At 46.4% G+C, this 19948-nt stretch overlaps 1 protein-coding gene across 1 annotated transcript; it reads left to right on the top strand.

The window, feature by feature from the left end:
• Positions 1-1880: 1880 nt before the first annotated feature.
• EVA1A (eva-1 homolog A, regulator of programmed cell death) lies at positions 1881-16268 on the top strand. The gene is made up of 3 exons (XM_082215837.1): positions 1881-1964; positions 11395-11559; positions 14922-16268. Exons 2-3 carry the CDS (start codon positions 11493-11495, stop codon positions 15284-15286), a joined length of 432 nt encoding a protein of 143 aa, XP_082071963.1. The 5' UTR covers positions 1881-1964; positions 11395-11492; the 3' UTR covers positions 15287-16268.
• The last annotated feature ends 3680 nt before the right edge of the window (positions 16269-19948 follow it).

Here is a 19948-nt window from a genome sequence, read left to right as displayed (position 1 = left end):
TCACAAAATAGCAAAAGAACTGAAACACAGTTAACCTTTGAAGTTTGCACTCTTCTGAATGTTGTGGCGCAGTTCTCCCACCCAAGTGTGTACAGAAGTGGTGAACATAAAGTACAGTGGTACCTCGGGTTAAGTACTGAATTCATTCCGACGGTCCGTTCTTAACCTGAAACTGTTCTTAACCTGAAGCACCACTTTAGCTAATGGGGCCTCCCGCACGATTTCTGTTCTCATCCTGAAGCAAAGTTCTTAACCCGAGGTACTATTTCTGGGTTAGCGGAGTCTGTAACCTGAAGCATCTGTAACCTGAAGCGTATGTAACCCAAGGTACCACTGTACAAAACTACACAGCATTGGAGGAAACTACTTGCAAAAATGACAGCATTATGCAAAATTGTGCATAAACATTCATTTACAAGGAGAAATGTGGAAGTTATAAGGAGAAAGGGATGCAGAAATGGGGCAAACTGAGATTACAGTTGGAAAACCAAAAACTGTAAGAATCCAAAACTGACAGATTCCTCCATTCCTAGTCGTAGATCTGTGCCCAGAGCAAAGCCATAGCAAGAGCTACTGAATCCCAATTTGGATTAAAAATAAACCAGTTTATTCTTACAAGTGTGAAAATGGGATCAAGGAGTATAATTGCTTGAATTGCTAAAAGAAGATGATTAGTTGTGTATCTAGGACAAAATCAACAATTCAGCAAATGGAATAATTTCAGCAATACAAAACAAATAATTTAGACTTAAGTACGTAAGTACAGAGCAAAAAGCAATAAACGACGTTTCTGGTGCTGGTCTCATTGCACTCCGAGGAGCTCAGAGCATCTCCCCAGGCTAGATGGTTTGCAGAGAAGGCGGCGGCGGCGGCAGCGGCAGCAGGGAAATGCTGGGCGGGCGATGATGGCGAGTCCTCTTCTGCAGCCTCCCGGGGCTGCTCTCTGGCTCTGCGGGCCTCACCTTCGGGAGAAGTATAGAGCGATGGGGGTAAGTCTCTCTGCTTTCCATATCTCACCCACAACCGCCTGCTCTGCAGATGGCGCTTTGTTGGCGTAGAAGATGCAGGGCCAGAGTGCTCTGGCAGCACAGCCAAAGGTTGCTTTTGCATATTTTCCACGGCAGTGGCAGATTATTATTATTATTACGCGCGCGCGCGCACATACTTTGAATTCTGCCCTAAATTGGTTTGAACTGTAAAGTTTTAAGGGATCACAAGGGTCATCTAGTCCAGCCCCCGGCCGTGCAGGGATCTTTTGCCCAGCGTGGGGCTCAAGGGACTCAAATTTGCATCCAAACGCCGCGGTGTTTAGCTAGGGCACGCAGTACGTCTTTAGGGTTGGAAGGAGTGTGAGCACATTCAGTTTTCTGTAGCAGCTTTGAAATGGTGCACCAATACCTCTGATCGGTTCATGGCGCGCCAGAGAGAGTTTCTGAGTTTCCTGCAAACTTTCACAAGTCAATTCTTTGTCACAAGTAGAATTTTACAAATACAGCTTGCTATTTTGTGTTTGTTTTAGATTACCCAAGCGTCGGAGATGAAAGTCCGGTGTCTGGGGCCAGCGAGGGCGCGGGGATGGCGCGGGCTGGGCTGGGGGTGCGAGTGGGGTGAGGGGCGGGCGGGGGGCTGTCCCTTCCTTGGCGCTGGGCTGGGCCGGGGTCGCGCGGAGTCTCCTCTTTTCTCTCCAGGAGGCTGGCTGGGCTCCTTTCACATCTTTCTTTTTGACCTGGTTAACGCAGAAGGGGGACTCCCCCCCCCCCCGACATGTCGGGCCACGTTTAGCTTAGACGAGGCTGGCGGAGTTTTCCATGTCATTTCCTGTTGCTGCCCTCCCGAGCCCAGCACCCACCCACCTCGCCGGCTCTCCCCGGCCGCGCTCGCTCTGGGATGCGCGCCGTCCTGCCGGGGGGCTCCGGCCGGGCTTCCTGGGCTGCGCGCAGCTCCGCCGAGAGGAATCGGGAAAGGTAAAAAAGGAGGAGGGGAGAAGAAAGCCGCGGGAGGAGGCGGCTGGCGGGGCGGGGTTGGGGGGGGGTTGGGGGGCTGCTTTTCCACGGAGCCTCCGGGACCTTTGACAGCTCCAGGTGCGCCCTCGTAGAGGAGGAGAGCAAGGGCCGGTTCCAGGGAAGGCCGGGGAGCCGAGCCCCTGGGGCCCGAGTCCCTTTGGAGAGGGGCTGCTGGGCGCCCGGAGTTGCTTCCAGAGCCAGGGAATTCCCGCCTGGTCAGAAGCAGGTTCTGTCTCTTTCCATTCGTATTAAGAGGAGGAAATGCTGAGGGCAGCAGTTCAGAATGAAAGACCCCAAGGGGAGGTTTGTTTGGCAAGCAGTGGCTCATTCGCCGCGGAATAATTGGAGAAAAGCAATTCAGAGCTGGAAAGGAGCTGTGGATATGAGCAAGCATGGCGCTCTTTAGTTTCTGTGTAGGGTTTTTCCAGCAGAATACTGTATATGGACCTACTTTAGTTTTCGCAGAAGTAGCAAAGAAGTTGTACGTTCATAGACGTGAAGTTCTCTCTCTTCAAAACCGATACTGTTTTTAATTTTAATAATCACACTGTTTCATTACATACTGCTAAAACTAGAATTACACTCATATCCTGCTGCATACAACATAACCGTAAAGCGCAGCACTAACACAGGGACATTGCTAGGCACCTCAAATACTGTACTCAGGGCTCATGCCCAGGACAGAAATTTGCCTAAGATAGGCATATGCTAATTTAGATATAAAGATGCAGATTTGGGGTGCTTTTATAGGGGAAAACAAACAAACGGTGGTTTTGCTGTCAGCTGTGTTCCAGGCAGTGTGCCCAGCTCCCCTGCTAAACCAAGTAAGGCCAGGTCCGGAGGTCCGGGGACAGCACGAAAAGCTTGTGGCCTCCGGTCCCCGTCCTCCGTCTGAAACACTGCTGCACTAGAGCTGTTTTTCACAAGTGTATGTCAATTTCTGTAATGATTCCTTCTCTTCCTTCCCAGCATTTTGTCAAGCATCAGTTTCACCATAAGACATTCCTCTTAATTTAAAGGAAACAGAGTCTCTTGACTCCATCTCTCTTTCTCGAAAATGTATCTACAGTTACCTCCCCTATTTTCCTGATCTTGACGGCTGCACTCCCTTTCTGAAACACTTTGGGGGTTACTTTAAGTCCTAAACCAGTTTATCTGCTAATATTAATGTTATTTCTAGAGGTGCCGGACAGACAGCAGTTTCTATTACTTGGGTTAGACTTTTGAGTTTTTAATTAAGTTAAAATGCCTTGTAGAAATATAAACTGTAAAAAAGAGGAAAATGCATAATTTCTCTTTCTCATTCCTGTTGTTTTGTAGACAAACAAAACATTAAAAGAGAGCAATGGTAGAAACATACAGAAGCGGCTCACAAGGTTGAGATGCCTTCTGAGCAGGGCTTGGCAGGGGGTTGGACTCGATGGCCCTTGTGGTCTCTTCCAACTCTATGATTCTAGGATTCTATGACCCACCCAGGAGGCAAGGGGAGGCAACTGCCTGAGGTGGCAGGATCCACAGGAGCAGCAGATCTGGCCACCAAGGGAAGCATCACCTGCTCCTCCTGCTGCTGCTGCTGCAGTGGCAGCAATGACTACAGCCCCTCCTCCTCCTCAGCAGCCCCCCCCCACCACCTATACCATGGCCTCTTGGTGAATCAGGGGCGCTGAGCTCCTTCCACCACTAGGCAGGAGAAGGCAGGGGCTGCCCTCTGGGGTCTCCTGGGCTCTGCACCTGCCCAGCATGATTCAGAGAGGGCCCCTTTGGATTCTCAGTTCAGTCGCCAAGTCAGGTTGATTTGATTCCGAACCTGTTCTCAACATAGATTGAGATCTTCACTCACCCCTTGTTCCCTGGCTGGGGGGGCTGGGGGTGGGCACCATTTGGTGGTTCACCTCAGGTGCCAAAATTTATTGGGCCAGATGTGTTTCAGAAGCAACTGGTAATTAATTCAAGCATGCCAGAAAGAAGTTTGTGACTTGCTATCTTGGTTTTCTATATGAACGCAAACCGTAGGAAAGAGGTGCTATAAGTTGAGCAGGCCCTGTTTGTAACCCAGGAGTAGGGTCCTTCTTAGCCTGCATCTACTCATGAGTAGTCAAACAGAGGCATTCATGAAAATCTCTAGCACTTGCTACAGGATGGGCATAGTCAGCATTTATTTGGGGGGGGGCAGGCTTTTTTAGGGGGAGGCAGAACCGAGTTATCTGCAATGCAAATGGTCAGTTAATTAAGTATTTCTACTTATTTACTTTATTGGGGAGGCAGCTGCCTCCCCTGCTCCCCCCCACCGTGCCCATGTGTTACACCCCTACAGAACCACTTCTGCAGCTCCCACTTCCCCCAGAGACTGGCAATTGATGGACCAGAGCTCCCCCACCCTGTTAGGGAAGCAGATGTGGGTCAGGGGCTGCCAGCTGCAGACTCTTACTCGGTTGGCATGTTGTCTTTTTAGGCATTGGGTTAAATAGAGGTTGTGGCCAGGTATTCAGGCCAGTGCAGCCTTTTGGCATGGTAACCGTTTTGGACAGGTCTTCAGAGCCTGTGCTGAATGCATACCCTCTAGCATTCCTCAGATGAAAATAGGGACATTTCTCACTCCCTGCCAGCTGACCCTCCTTGACCCACCATTTTTTTGTCCATCCCCCTGCTGCAGAGCATTTCCACCCCCCCACCCCAGTGGGACAGAGCACACAGCGTCCACTGTCCTGAGAAAGTCCCTGAATCCTGATTTCATTTTATTCTTTGGTAGATTTACAAAAAGCACTGGCAGGGGATATAGGGACATTCTGGGATCAAATAATTGCATTTTCACTTTTAATTTGTATACCACCTTTCTATATTACTATTCTCAAGGTGGTTTACAAGCTGAAGAAACAAGAAAATAGACAGCAAAGATCACACACATAATAACATTCTGACCCAACACAAAAAGTCACAATAACTTTAAAATAAACAGCTTAAATCAAATAAAGCAATATTGCCAGCTCAAGAAGTCTGAAACTGGTATCACGATCTGAACTTCATACTGGTTTCAGACAAAGAATTGGAATATTGCTCGGCTTTAGACTCAAGAACCCTTTGTGATCGAGGTAACGTAAGAAATGAAGAGGCATTCCCAGAGCAACTTGAAAATACCCAAACATAGGGGAAAGAAAATTCCTTGCTGATGAGGGGCTCCCTTTTGATCTAAGTTTGTGGAGAGGGGAGATTTCTCTCTTTCCCCCTCTAAGAAAAAACCCCTCTTTCTCCTCTCCCATCCTCATTAGGTATCAGAGGCATCCGGGCAAGGGGTGTGTGTGTTTTCATCCCAACTTCATCAATGGGCAAGAAGAAATAAACCTCCCCTCCTTGCATGCTTTGAGCAAGGCCAATTGGGAACCCCATATCTATAGTACATTTTCGAAAGGCACCTAAAAGAGGACAGCACAATTTATTCCAGCTCCTCCTCCTCTATAGCGCAAGGAGTAACAATCTTCTTGAGTTTAGACAGCCTCATTTTTTGGACCACATCCTGATGAATGTTGTGTCTTTCTCCTCAGTCAGCCGAAATCTGGGTAGAACGATGTTATTGCTTCATCAGCCCGATGCAATCTGAGAAGGGCTCAGTGAAGAAAACCTGCTTCGATGGTCTAATATGACTAGAATCATAGAATCATAGAATCATAGAATCATAGAGTTGGAAGAGACCACAAGGGCCATCGAGTCCAACCCCCTGCCAAGCAGGAAACACCATCAGAGCACTCCTGACATATGGTTGTCAAGCCTCTGCTTAAAGACCTCCAAAGTAGGAGACTCCACCACACTCCTTGGCAGCAAATTCCACTGTCGAACAGCTCTTACTGTCAGGAAGTTCTTCCTAATGTTTAGGTGGAATCTTCTTTCTTGTAGTTACCCTGCTTATTCTGTAACAGCCCACACCCTGCTTACCTAAGAGTAAGTGCCATCGAATTCAATAGGGCTTACTTCAGAGTAGACATAGGGCTCTCTGCTGGATGCTCTCCCCAGGGAGGCTCGCCTGGCGCCTTCCTTACACATATTTAGGTGCCAGGCAAAAACATTCCTCTTCTCCCTGGCCTTTGACTATGGCTTTTGAAACGGGGTGGGGGGGTTGGTGGTGGTATTGTTTTTGTTCGTTACTATGATATATATATATTTGTGTTTTTACATTGTAAACTGCCTTGTGATTTTTGAATAAAGTATGGTATAGACATTTAATTAATAAATAAATACCAAAAATGTAGCTGAATATTAGACTTTTGTTGAATAATTAGTATAGAAATGCATGTTCGACTGTCTCTCTGCTCCTGTTGACAGTAGATAACTACATGGTGACTGATAATCGTCTGACTTCTAATCACTTTATCTCCAAAGGGTGATCTGGAAGTTATCCTCAAATGCTTTGAGCAAGGCTGTTTTTCTGCTGTCTGCACCTGGAGGCTTGGAAAGGAGTTAGAAGGAGCTGGCAAGCTGAAGACTTGTCATCCTGCCCAAGAGAAAGTCATCCTGTCTGGGCGGAGAGGTAGAGGCTGTAGCTGCCAGCCACCATCCTGCCCACCAGGGATCAGGTCCTCACTAGGCCACGTTTATCTAGTAAAAGTATTTATTGGCATTTATTAGCATAAACCCAGAAACAGGAAGTAAACTGAAAGGGCACCTATAGGGAAGACTAAAAAAATGGGTCAGTGTGGCAACAGGCACATCCACTGTGGTTCATTTTTGGGGAAAAGGCATTATAGAAAAGTATGTGATCATTGTGTACATGCCTCCCATGTGGGGTGGGAATGGAAAATAAGCAAAGGTGCCAGCTAGGAGTTTTAGCTCAAAGTGTGATACAATCTGGCATTGTTGGCAGGCGGAAGGCAGGATTCAACATGTTAAGAGACTGCAGTGAATGAGGAGTGTTTAGGGCATGCTGGGTTCTGAAAGGAAAGAACAGCGAACAAGTTTCTTAAACTTACAGTTTGTTCTGAGAACTTTTCAGTTAAGTGTTTTGTTTTGACAAGTAACAACTTTGCTGGTAGGATGTAGGAGCTGTTGAATATGTCTGTTTATAAATTACTAGGCTTAACAGGTTTATGGGGCTATTGTTTCACCTATTCTCTTCGGTCTCAGCCAGGCTTCCTGCCGAGGAGGCATAGCCTGGGTGCCAGAGGAATCAGTAGCTGTCTAGCTGCTTGTGTCTTTGGGTCTCTGGGCCTTGTGGAGGGCTTTTCTGAACCAGCCCATGCCTCTGTGGGTGAAGTCAGAGTTTCTCAAACTTCTGAACTCCTTCTGAACTCACCTCCCTTCTGTACCTCAATTTATAGAGACACCAGTCTGTTGGGCAAACAAGTACACAGCAGTCCACTTCAGCCAGCCAATCTGACCCCCCAACAGATTGCTCATCACTCCCCCCACTCCCTCCACCAGCACTGGCAAAATCTCAGCAGAAGCTACAGCTGGCATAGATGAGAAATGCCTGCAAGCTGGGCAGCACCACCAAAGCATGCCAGCGGAAAAAGAGAGGGTGCTGGCCTTGCCTTTCCTCTCTTGACGCTGGCTGCTCAGAAGGAGGAGAGCTTCTTGTCTGGCCAGCAGAACTGGGACCCCTTGCATGGCCAGACAAGTGTTCATCCCCCTCCAGGCGTTTTGATGTCTAAGGCAGCCCTAATTCTTTTCCAGCTCCAGCAGCCTCTGGCTCAGCCATCCCTAATTATTTTCAGTTGAATGACCCCAACCTACAAAAAGGCTAAATAAGGGAAAACACATCATGATTTATTGCTGAAGGCAAAGTACACTTGCAGCAAAGTCTACAATCCCAAAGCAACCCTCTGTGGGGCTTACTTCTGAGTAGACATGTATAGGATTGGGCTGCTGCTCTACTGTATTGGAACATATATTTTAACTGTTCAAGAAACTACAGTGTTCTAGTTAGATCTGTCACAAAGTGTTTCTGTCCTTGTCGTCGTGCTCAGGAATTGTTTGCCAATGCCAGCAGCAGTTACGCACGCATGAATGCGCCACTGGAAGAATCCTACCAAGCGCACGGAAACAATCCACTTGTCTCTAACGGCACAGATTTGCTTCTCTGCCCAGCAGGATTTATACGCAGGTGCCTTTCCTTTGAGGAGAGGAAGAGTTCTTTTCCTCACATGGTTCTGTGTGGTTGTTGTCTTAAAATTCAACTGCTAACATTTCCTTTTCTTAGGATAACCCGCTACTTAATGATTTAAAAATACCTCAATCAATGCTAGTTGTCCAGAGGATTTTACTGTGAAAGTGGCCCAGCCCTTGCCAGGACTGGTTCCCAGGTTGGCAGCTGTAAGGGCTTTCCTTAGAGAGGATTCCATAACTTTGACACTGAAAGAAAAATCTCTGGACCCGTCTGTTTTGAGCACCCAGTATCCTTTCCGGGATGTGTGCAAGCGAGGTTGTGGCACAGTTTGAAGAGGTTTTGGGTGGATCAATATTGCTTCCAGTCTCGCCTTCAGCCTCACTGTGGCACGGAAACCACCTTGGCCGCCCTACTGGGAGATCTGGGCCAAGAGATGCACCAGGAGAGTGTGAAGCAAGGAGGGCTCAGAAGCGCACCTTGGCAAATGGCACTGAAAGGGAAAGGAAGCAGGCAGGGAAACCACCGCAGTTCAGATGATGTGCTCGTGGTCAGAACTGGATTTACTCTGTGGAAATGCAAGTGGGATTTGTTGACACTAGAGCTAGGTGATACATTATGCAGAGGCAAACAGGGTAACATCCTGGCAACTGCTACTACTTAAGGGTAAATAACGATAAATGACGATATATCAATCACCGCACGGTCCCCTTCATCAGCATGCAGGCCAAAATGTATCCACACAGGGCTTTGGGTCGAGAGGAATGAGTCTTTCCCTCCAAATGTGTGCAAGTGGATGAGACCAACCTTGAAGGACCGTTGTCGAAACACAAGACTGCAGCGCTGGGAGGGGGAATAAATAACCATAGCAGAGGAGCGGAGGGAAAACCAAGGCAAGGGGGAGAGAATTCTTTGCCTGTCTGACCCAGACTGGCCTTGCAGGGCTGTAAGTAGGTCTCCTTACAGAAACAGAGAGCGGGGAGAGAATCCCAAAACAGAGAGGCTTCCTTTACTCTGTGTCCAAGAGCTACAGCCCAGGGACGAGGAGAATGGAGAATGCATGTAGTTCTGAGAAATGTGGCACAGAATTACTGGAAGCTCCTCCACGAGGTTCAGCTTTGGCTCCAAGCACCGTCTACAGTGCTGCTAGCAGGCCTTGGACATATTCTGCCATGGAGGTGCAGCTTCAGTCAGAGACCTTCAAACTCTTCCTGAAAGAAAATGCCAGACAGGGAGAAGGGGCAGGAGGGCAGTGTGATCTTGTGGCTGACAGCCCTGGCTTCCAATCAGGGAAGGACTTTGCCAAGGCTTTCTCTGACCACATGCCTGGGGGAGGGCTCTCCCACAGCTGTGCCTTGGCTTTCCTCTGTGATGACAAAATAAATCTGTCAGTCACAATGGATCTTTCCCCACCCTGGTGTTTTCTTTCTATGGTAAGGTTACAGACATTGGTGTCGCTTTCAGCAGATACTTGCAAGTTTTTATTTTTAATGTCCAAATCGCTGAGGCATCATGAAGTGCTTTGGGGTTCCCACTCTGGTTTGGGGTGCTTCATATGGATCATGCTTTGCCTGAGACTAGCCCAGAATCCCTTTAAGTCAGGGGTCAGCAAGGCTTACTGGGCATGGGCCAGATCACTCCCGCGGAGATCCTCCGTGGGCTGGGCTAGCGCAGTGTGATGCCGGAAATCGCTTCTGTGCATGCCCAGATGCCGAAAATCACGCCTGTGCAGAAGCAATTTTTGGCGTCTGGGCATGTGCAAAAGTGATTTCCGGTTTCGCGGACATGCGCAGATGTGATTTCCAGTATTTGGGCATGCGCAGAAGCGATTTTCGGAGCCATGGAAGAGAGTCCTGGTGCTGTGCTGTGCTGGTTTAGTGCAGCGTGTGGGGACTCGCCGACTGGGCGGCTCTGTTTGGGGGTGGCTCATGGGCCGGTTAAGCGACCCTCGTGGGCCGCTTCTGACCCATGGGCCTTAGGTTGCCGACCTCTGCTTTAAATCAACCAGTTTGGGATTCACAATCTTCTGCATTCCCTGCACACCTCTAGCGTCAGTTGTTTGCAATCAATTATCTGTCATCTTTCTGTGAGAAATTGGACCAAAGGACAACATACGGTTGGTTCCTTGAGTGCATGTATGTAGCTATTGAAACAAGGGCCTTTTGACAAACCACCTTATGAGGCTCTCTGTCCTACATATTTGGACCCCGTCCACCCCTCTTTTGGGGGATAGGCGACCAGCCTGGTTGTCTAACGTGTGTTATAATGATTGCGGTTTCCCCAGGTGGCTGGGCTGTCAGCAAACCAATCAAGATATATAATCAAGATATATATAAAAGGATGTCATATAGAGGAGGGAGAAAGGTTGTTTTCTGCTGCTCCAGAGAAGCGAACACGGAGCAATGGATCCAAACTACAAGAAAGAAGATTCCACCTAAACATTAGGAAGAACTTCCTGACAGTAAGAGCTGTTTGACAGTGGAATTTGCTGCCAAGGAGTGTGGTGGAGTTTCCTTCTTTGGAGGTCTTTAAGCAGAGGCTTGACAACCATATGTCAGGAGTGCTCTGATGGTGTTTCCTGCTTGGCAGGGGGTTGGACTCGATGGCCCTTGTGGTCTCTTCCAACTCTACGATTCCATGATTCTATGATTCTAAGATGCAGTAGGTTATCAGCAGTGATCTGAGTAGATCAAAAAGGTTGGCTTTCAGGATCAAAGACTTAACCACCTTCAAACAAAACAAAACAAAATAAAATGTATGTCCACTGCCCTCTTCTTCTGTGCTCAAGGGGAGGCATTAAGAATGCCGGCTCCCCCAGGAAGCCATGCTGGGTGTTACAGATTCTCCCTCGGATTAATATGGGCTGGAGGGAAAGGGATCTGCCAGGTGTATCTCAAACTATAGAAATGCCATTGCAATTGCAAGAAGAGTGCCACTTGCCCTCTCTGATATTTCTAAAGCAGCACTGAATTATTACCAGGTTGAGGGAACTCAGCTCTCATGACCATATTTTTTGATCTGAAAAGAGGAAGGAAAGGAAAAAGGGGCCTCTGTTTATTTACATTCAGGTGTAAATCATTCAGGTGTGTTTCACGAGGGACTGAAATTGAATGAAGCAGCTACAAGCACAGGCCCTGAGCAGAGGATTAAAGGCAAACAGCAGACTTCACCCCAAAGCATTTCACAGCACGGATTTAGTTCCTAAATGCGGGTGTCTAAAGGCAGAAGGAAGACTTTGCTTGAACCGCGGGCCTAGGAGCAGGCCTGATTCACCCCCATTTGCTTTGTATTTCAAAACAGAAAAGAAGAAAGGGAGGCATGCTGCCTTTTGCCCACTAAACACCCAGACCGTCCTCCTTCCTGTCAATGAGGCACCCAGGAAAGTATTCAGCCGGACAATGGAGTCTACGGGGACCAAGATGGCCTTGCTCAGCAACGTCTTGGCAGCCTATTCCTTTGTCACAGGTAGGCCCCCCCCCGGCCACATCACCCCAATCTTGTCTATTAAATCGGACCCCACCTTATATTATCCCCAGCAATTCTTCCATTAGTTTATCACCCATCTGTAGCAATACTTCTGAATTAGGGTTGGCGGAGTGTTGGCCAGAGAAGGATTTTTAGCAGCTCGGGCTGGTTCACCCGTTGGAAGAGGAGAGCCCAGCTGCTGTGCCGCCTCCTCTGTTCTGATCCCCTCCTTCTTGAAGCTGCTGCAGGATACGGCCACAAAGATGCTCCCTGGCCCACCGGGGGGGGGGGGACATGTTGCTGCTCCTTGGTTCCTGGGCCCCTTGAGGGCGTTAATGGCTGATATAGGAAACTCTAGATGGCTTGGGGGGCATGTTTCCAATAGAGGGCCTCTTCCAGTATGAGCCAACTGGGCTCGGAGAGGGGCAGAGGGACCCCCTTTGCTGTCCTGCTGGAAGATGGCCCTTTCTTACGACGAGGGAGCTACCTTACTGGGCTTACGATGCCAGGCCAAACCCATCAATTTACCCAGGCCCTGGGTGGCAGTGACAGAGAAAGTGCCTGGAGGCTGGGGTTGATCACGCTACTCTATTTTGCCGTGTTATTTCAGTGGTAGCAGCAATTTATTAATGTGCTCTTATTTGAAGTTCGTCCCTTTATGAACTTCAAAGTGGCAAATACTTCTTTTTCATTCTTAAGATTAAAGACCTCCTCACTGAGGAGCCAACTCTCTGTCCTGTAATTTAGAGAATTAATGATACAGGTATATTTACTCAGCTCAAGAAAACTTGGCTTCTCTTCAACTGAAGTGTGAAAATGAAGTAATTGATGGAATGTCAATTTTGAATAAATGTTTCCTCGGGTTACAACATTTATCTTTCATCTACCCTTGTGTTGTACTCCTTGCATGATATCTTTCAGTTCCTTTCCCCATATAATTATTCCTTTGCAACATGGGAATTATGGGTTTCATACCTATGTTTAAATTTGGTAGGACTGGAATTTGCTAGGGATGAGTAGATTGCCCCATTTTATTCCATTATTCTGTTGCTTTCCTGTTTTTTCTTGGGTTCTACCCCACTGCCAAGGAGAAAACAAACAAAGTCTTGTTTCTATGAAAGGAGGAAATACCTATTCCTTCGGCTTTTAAAAAACAGTCTCTCTGCTGAATTGCACCAGTGCCACAGCAAGGAGCCTTTTAACTTCTAGGCATCAAGTTAATACAGTATATTCTTATCCTTTTAGTATATAAATAGGTTGCACAGTGTTGTGAGGATTCTATCTTTTAAAACTAAGACTGGCCCTATAGTTTCACTCTTTTTTAAACAAAAACAATAACTTTTTCCAAGGTATGGGTAAAAATAGAAAGTAGCCTGCCACCCCCGTCACCATGAGTGGTACAAGATTCCAGGGGTTCCAGGTGCTTCTCCAGAGTTCATGTTTCCTTTGGAAATGAGGCACAGCAGAAACTGTGGCGTCTTTAGGATATATAGTTTATAGACACAACGTGAGCCTTTTTTGGAGGGGTTTCCAGCATTAGCATCCCAAAAGGGTCTTGTTTCTCCCATAGCCCCAGCTTTGGATTCATACAGACCTCAAGCATTGCTCTCCAACATTGCTCTGACTCTCCTGCTTACTGCTGTGTTTGCCCATCATATTATTACTCCTCTTCCTTACAACAAGCTTCTAGATCACATTTCTTCTCACTTTCTACTCTGGCTTTATCTTTGGAGGACACTCTGGCTTTATCTTTGGAGGACGGAGCCTCGCCCTTTTGCCATCTCAAACAGAGTCCTTTTGATCCATTGTTCTCTTAATGGCCATCATCCCTGACCACTGGTCCTGTTAGCTAGGGATGATGGGAGTTGTAGTCCTGAAACATCTGGAGGGCTGAGTTTGCCTATGCCTGAGGTAGAATAGAGATACCTTGCCTAGTAACCTTTGATAGCCTTGCCCTTGATGAATCTTGTCTAATCTTCTTTTAAGCCATACGAGTTGCAGGCATCACTGCCCCAGAGCCAGTTCCATTGTGGAACCATGCGCTTTCCTGAATCTGCCAACGTTTCACTTTCTTGGATGCCCACAAATTCCGGGAGGAAAACTTCTCTACCCACCTTCTCCACAATAGACATCATTTTATAAACTTCTTTCAAGTCACTTCATACTCACTTTCCCCCTAAATTAAAAGACCCAGCCTGGGGTTGGTGGAAGAACTGTGCCTGGATTGACAGGTGACAGTTTTGAGGCAGCTCAGGATCTAGCAGATCCTAGGTTAGCTTGGTCCCTCCCCCATGTGGGTGCTTCTGCAGTGCTTAGCTCATGGGGCTCCCTTAGTCAACCTTCCTGCAGCTGCAATGGGGACCTGCGCTCTTGGGTGCTGGCCTTGCATGGTGGGCCAGGGGGCAGCTTTTGGCTGCATGACTGGGGGTGTGGGGGTGTGTGTCTTGGGTCGCAGCCTCACTTTGTCCCTCAAGTAATCTGGTGCAGAGGGAAGCCGATAGTATGGGTTTGGTACCTCTGTCCTGTGTCCTGCCCACAGCAGCAGGTCTGCCATAGCGGCCGGGGTTGTTTGAAGCTCAGGACACATTCAGTATAACCTCTGTGGATGGTGCCATTTTATGACTTCGCCTCCATTATCATTCATATTTAAATCATTATTTTAATTATTGCTAAAATGCTTTTCTGATATGCTCACCACTCTTTCTTTCAATGGAAGAATTATAGCATTATAACATCACGCCGTACTGCTATAATTCATTATATGAGCATTGCTATAACTCTAGTCCAGTCACAATATAACAATGACTGAATGATAGCATCACGTGGAGTCCCATAAAAAGGGGGTGAATGCAGTGTAGCAAATCCAAAATTGTATTCCTAGCGTTGGAGGCCCTCAAATGAGATGCATTCGTGTACAACTTGGGCCTGAAAGCACTCCTTAAGGATTTACTTTTCCCAAACATATTAAATATTTTAGTTGCATGTCTCGCTTTAATTTCTCACCTCAGTGTGTCACCATCTAACTAGATCACTGCCTTCTCTAATGACTTACTCCTTTGACTTTCTCCTCGTTCTCTTTATCCTGCATCTCGAAGGTCCAGGCATGTGTTCAGTCCCCCACCGCATCTCCCACAACAGATTGTGTCTCAACTAGATCACCTCATCTACATTTTCTTAATATGAGCCTCACATCCCTTTCCTCCCCACTCCACCCTACTCTGAGGCTCAAACTCATCTCTGTCCCCTTGTTTGGTGGAAAGCCAAAGGATTACAAAGCTGTTTAAAATTCATGTTTTCTTTGTTGGGCATTTCATTTCATCCCTCTGCACCCTTTAAAAAAAATTTCCTCTTCTACATTTCAGAAAATCCTGAGCAAGCTGCTTTGTATTTTGTGTCTGGCATTTGTGCAGGCCTTCTCCTGACCTTGCTGGTTTTAGTACTCCGAATCTCCTGTCAAACTGATTGCAAACCATTGCAAACCAAAAAGCCATCGCGGGACAGTGACACCAATGGCAGTGACAGCGACGATGACTCAGACACTGCGTCCGACCTGTCTGCTCGACGGCACCGCAGGTTTGAAAGAACACTGAATATGAACGTTTTCACCTCGGCTGAGGAGCTAGAGCGAGCTCAAAGGCTGGAAGAAAGGGAGCGCATCATACGAGAGATTTGGATGAATGGGCAGCCAGATATCCCAGGGACCAGGAGCCTAAACCGTTACTACTAACAGCTGGCCACTGCTACCACCTGGTCCAGCAGTCACAGAATCCTCTAAACCTGTTGCTACTCAGGGAAGAGGGGAAACTCAAGAGTTCCCAAGGCAAGCTAACCTTAAGCTTTGCCTCCATTTTCCCCAGGCAAATTGCCATCAGGGATTTGCTCACAGACATCTATTGCTGTTGCTGGGTTTTTTTTGCAGCAGAGGGGACATACCAGACAAAAAACTCACTTTATATTGATTTGAAAGCATCTATATCATGAATTTTTTTTACCACATACCTGGCAAGGATGAGATTTGCTTGTGTATTGTTTTAACAACCAGGATCCTACTAGAGGCAGGGCTGTAGGTAGGGGGTGGTGGGTGAGGTGGGCTTCCGCCAGAGGCACAGGCAATTGGGGGGCACAAAACCGTCTGAAAAATATGTCCATAAATATAAATATTGATTATTGCCTCATAAGAAATGGTTTTAAATAGAGGGTGAATTGAATGGGGGGGGGGGGGTCGGGTTGGAAGAGAGGAGGGAAGAAGAGCTCATTTGTCCATGGCTGGGGTGTGTGTGTGCAATTTGGATGGTTCTGCCAGGGGCACAAGATCACCTGGCTATGACTCTGCCTAGAGGTGATTAAAATACAGTGTTGGTGAAGAGGGAACCTGTTATGTACTGAGTTGAATAAGTCATGATAAGGTTTGCAACATTGGGAAATTGTGGAATTAACCCATGTACAAAAAAACCAAACCTTCAGAACTGAGTATTCTCACACTATGAAACTATCTTGGTGCTTAGATGCTCAATATTCTGTCTTGTTATTTAAGGCTGTTTTAAATCTTGCTTTAGTGGCAGCAATTTTTTAAAAAACTGTTATCTCAGGGATAAAATCCTTCTCCCAATACAAGTTCCCCCATCCTTTCCCCCCATCCAATATTTTTCCCATGGGGGCTTGTTATTGCAGAAGTTGTCAGTGGTGAGTAAACTGTTAAAAACCTCAAAGGTTGAAAGGTTTTGTGAGTGTTTGTGAGAGTGCGCGCATGCACACACACACACACACACACACACACACACACACACACACACTGCTGTGCAGTGCCTTACTGATACTAAACTGTCGTTTTCTTATTAGCAGTTATGCAAAAATATTTCATATACTGTACAGTATTATATTCCCCCTTTCCCACCAAAAATAGTTTTTTCCACAGTTGCATTGCAGGAATACAATGGGCGCAAGAGTGGCTTAAAAAAACCACACAAGGATGAATTTACTTGCTTCAATTTTTTTTTAAAAATATCAATCTTCTGTTTCAGGTAAATGCACTAGAACATAAATGATTTTTGTACAGATTCCCCAAAACTGCAGACCTTCCAACATTCCTTAGATGAAAATAGGGACATTTCTCCCTCCCTCCCATTTTTGCTCCCCTCCAGAGCATTTCCTGTCCGAAGTAAGGCGAGTGATGTCACCCCTAAGCCAACAGGGCACAGCGCACCTCCAGCACCCTGAGAAAACCCCTTAATCTTGATTTTGTTTTGTTTTATTCTTTGCTAGATTTACAACAAGAAAAGCACACACAAAACCTAAATTTTACAAGGGAGCAAGGCTAGACATGGATGAACTAAACATTTTTTTAAAAAAAAAATCAAGGCGCTTTGCCACCCAGGGTGGCCCTCAGAGGCAGGGCACTGTGTGGGGCTGGGCCCCTCTGCTGGTGGCGGCATCATCCTCTCCTCCTCTTCCTCACCTGCAATCTTCCTCACCCACTACAAGCTGCCCAAGGGTGGAGAGGCCATGGGGGGCTCCCTTGCAGCCCCCATCACTCAGGACAAGCGCCGGCCCCTCCTTCTCCCCCAGCTCAGCAGCAGCAGCTCCACCACCGGAGGGGGGGGGGAGAGGGACATTCTGGGATCAAATCAGGAGCCGGGTTTTGTAATTCCAGGATGGTCCCTGGGAAATCGAGGCCCTTGGAGGGTATGAAGTTGCTGCAACTGAGAAAACAGCTGTTTCATCCTGTTCATCTGGCCTTAGGGTCTGAACACAACCAAAATCTTCCTCGGTGGCCCAGCATTCCCAGAAGGAACAGCCCAAGCTTTCAGCAGGATCGGAGCGGGCCTGATCCTGTAAACATGAACTGGGCTCCTTGCTTTTATAACCGGTTCAAGTCATTTCTGCTGGAAGTTGTTGGCTGGTTTGCACACACGGATCCCGGATGTGAAACTGCTCAGTGGCCTTAGATATATTAAAGGTGATAAAATGTTTTCTGTGTTTCTTATGTCTACCAGGCATTAATAGCCTGACAAGGAATTCCAAGGAGTTAATAAGGCTTCCTTTCCTTCTTCCTGAACCTACAGTGCTGCTAGTTAACTCTTCTGCTGCACACAAATAAAATTGTACAAAACAAAAACCCATTTAACACTGGGTCCTTGGCATGTGAAGTGTGTGTCAAGGGGCTGACATTTTCCCTCAGACCTTCAGATAGATGCTCAGCAGTTTCTAAACTTTAGGTTAACTATTTCTATAAGTCTGTTCTGCTAGCACTCTTCCTGTAGGTCTAGACAGCTATGTCTCTCTGTCTTTGTGCCCTTAGATCACGAACTACCCTTGCATTTTTGTCTCTGCTCCTGCTGGCGCTTTTTAGCATGCAGCCTCCACAGCATCTGGTGACTGCAGAGTCAAACAGGCCTTTGGCCACCTTACTTTTGTAGTTAAAAGCCTATGCAACTAAAATGTCACTCAGCAGTGATGACAGGTGTCCATCTGGACGGGAAGAACTGAGGGCAGAGAGCAGGACAGCCAGTGGTAGGTGGAGCTGGCCATCTTTTGGTACTCCTCTTCCTCCCTTCCAAGCACACGAAGAAAACACAAGCACCTCAGTCCAAGACCTCAACAACTACCGGAACAGTATTATCTTAAAGTAGACTGGTTCATGTAAACGGCTGTCTTTGCTTGCTGCCTCTGCCGATTTCTAAACTGGAGATAAAATCTGTGACTGACCTGCCTCTCAGCTCCAGTGTGGCAGGGAGAGGTACCCAGGGTCCAACCAGGAGATGAGTTGCCATGGATCGATGACCATGAAGGAAAAATGGAAATTAAATTGTAGAAGATGACGCTAAAAGGTATTTAGGATTATTTGTTTCTTCGTGTCTACGGGACATCCAGATTTTGTGAAATTTCCTGGAATCAAACGGCAGCCACATTAGAGCACATTTCACAAGCCATATTTTGAACTTAGTTAGCACTGTCCGGGCGTCTTCCAGAGTAGAGAGTCCAGGCTTGGGTGATGGATTTTTTCTCTCCTGGAAACCTGCTAATGTTCTTTTGCTGAGAATGGTCTCTTAGGTTCTCTTTCTAGGTTCCCTGCTGACAAGTAGGACTGCTAGTATTCCTGTTTTCTTACTTCAATTAAATATATTTCAGCGAATTCTTGTCCCATATTCCCATGACTCATGAAATACAGCTTTAAAAAACAACAACTTGCTTTGCTATACATTTACCTCCCCACAAAGGGGAGACTTCACTTGTGGCACTGCTTCCCCCTGGAAAAACCTGCTATTTCCTGCGGAATTGGAGCAAACAACAATCAGATTTTCTGTGCATTGTCGTTTGCTCCGATTCCATGCTAAAGAGCGGGTTTTCCTGGGGAAAGCAGTGTGCCAAATGGGAAACCACTGGGACCTGTTCTTTCTAGGCACGGGTCAAGTGGAAAGTGGAAGAGCCCAAAGTCTTTTTCTTCTCCCTAAACAATGTTTTTATTTTCATGTATTAAAAAAGTGGTTTTCTCTTTCTCTCCCCAGTGCTTTAAATGTTTTTCTTCTCCCTCTCTCAGAAAGTGGGAAATTGCTCCTTAAAAAAAAAAAAGTTTTTAAAATTAAGTTTGACATTTTAATCAACATAATCTATCAACATAAATCACACAAAGCAATAAACATACATCCCCTTTCCCCCCACCCAGGGACTTCCCTCAACCTCCCCTTTTGGATCTTTAAAAAATATTTTCTCATTCTGCATATTTTAAAATATCTTAATATCATTCTCCTTTGCCTAAATGCTCTATTTTTTCCAAATTTTATACCAAACCATTAAAATCCCATATTCTATCTATTTGTTTTCAAATCATTCTTCTACATCTTTCACATTCTATTTTACTCAAACCCTGCTAATGAGCCTTTTTTAAAAAAAACAATATTTCTGCATATACAGTGGTACCTCGGGTTACATACGCTTCAGGTTACAGATGCTTCAGGTTACAGACTCTGCTAGCCGAGAAATAGTACCTCGGGTTAAGAACTTTGCTTCAGGATGAGAACAGAAATTGTGCTCCGGCGATGTGGCAGCAGCAGGAGGCCCCATTAGCTAAAGTGGTGCTTCAGGTTAAGAACAGTTTCAGGTTAAGAATGGACCTCCGGAACGAATTAAGTTCTTAACCTGAGGTACCACTTTATAATGTAAACGCATTCCAGTCTTTTTAAAATTCTCTATTATCTTTATCTCTTAATTTAGCTGTAATTTTCACCATTTCTGTATATTCCATCAATCTAATTATTTTACAATTCCACCACATGTGGTAAAACATCCCTTCTTTCTCTTTTGCACTTCCTGCATATACTGGAAATTGTTTTGTACATTTTGGTTAATTTAACTGGAGTCATCGATACATCATTTTCATATAATTCTGTTT

The sequence above is a fragment of the Podarcis vaucheri genome (genome assembly GCF_965113315.1).
Source record: "Podarcis vaucheri genome assembly, chromosome: 3".
In the NCBI taxonomy this organism is placed as follows: Eukaryota; Metazoa; Chordata; class Lepidosauria; order Squamata; family Lacertidae; genus Podarcis; species Podarcis vaucheri.
Note: the sequence above shows the minus strand (reverse complement) of the source record. Positions and strands in the feature narration are given on the sequence as shown.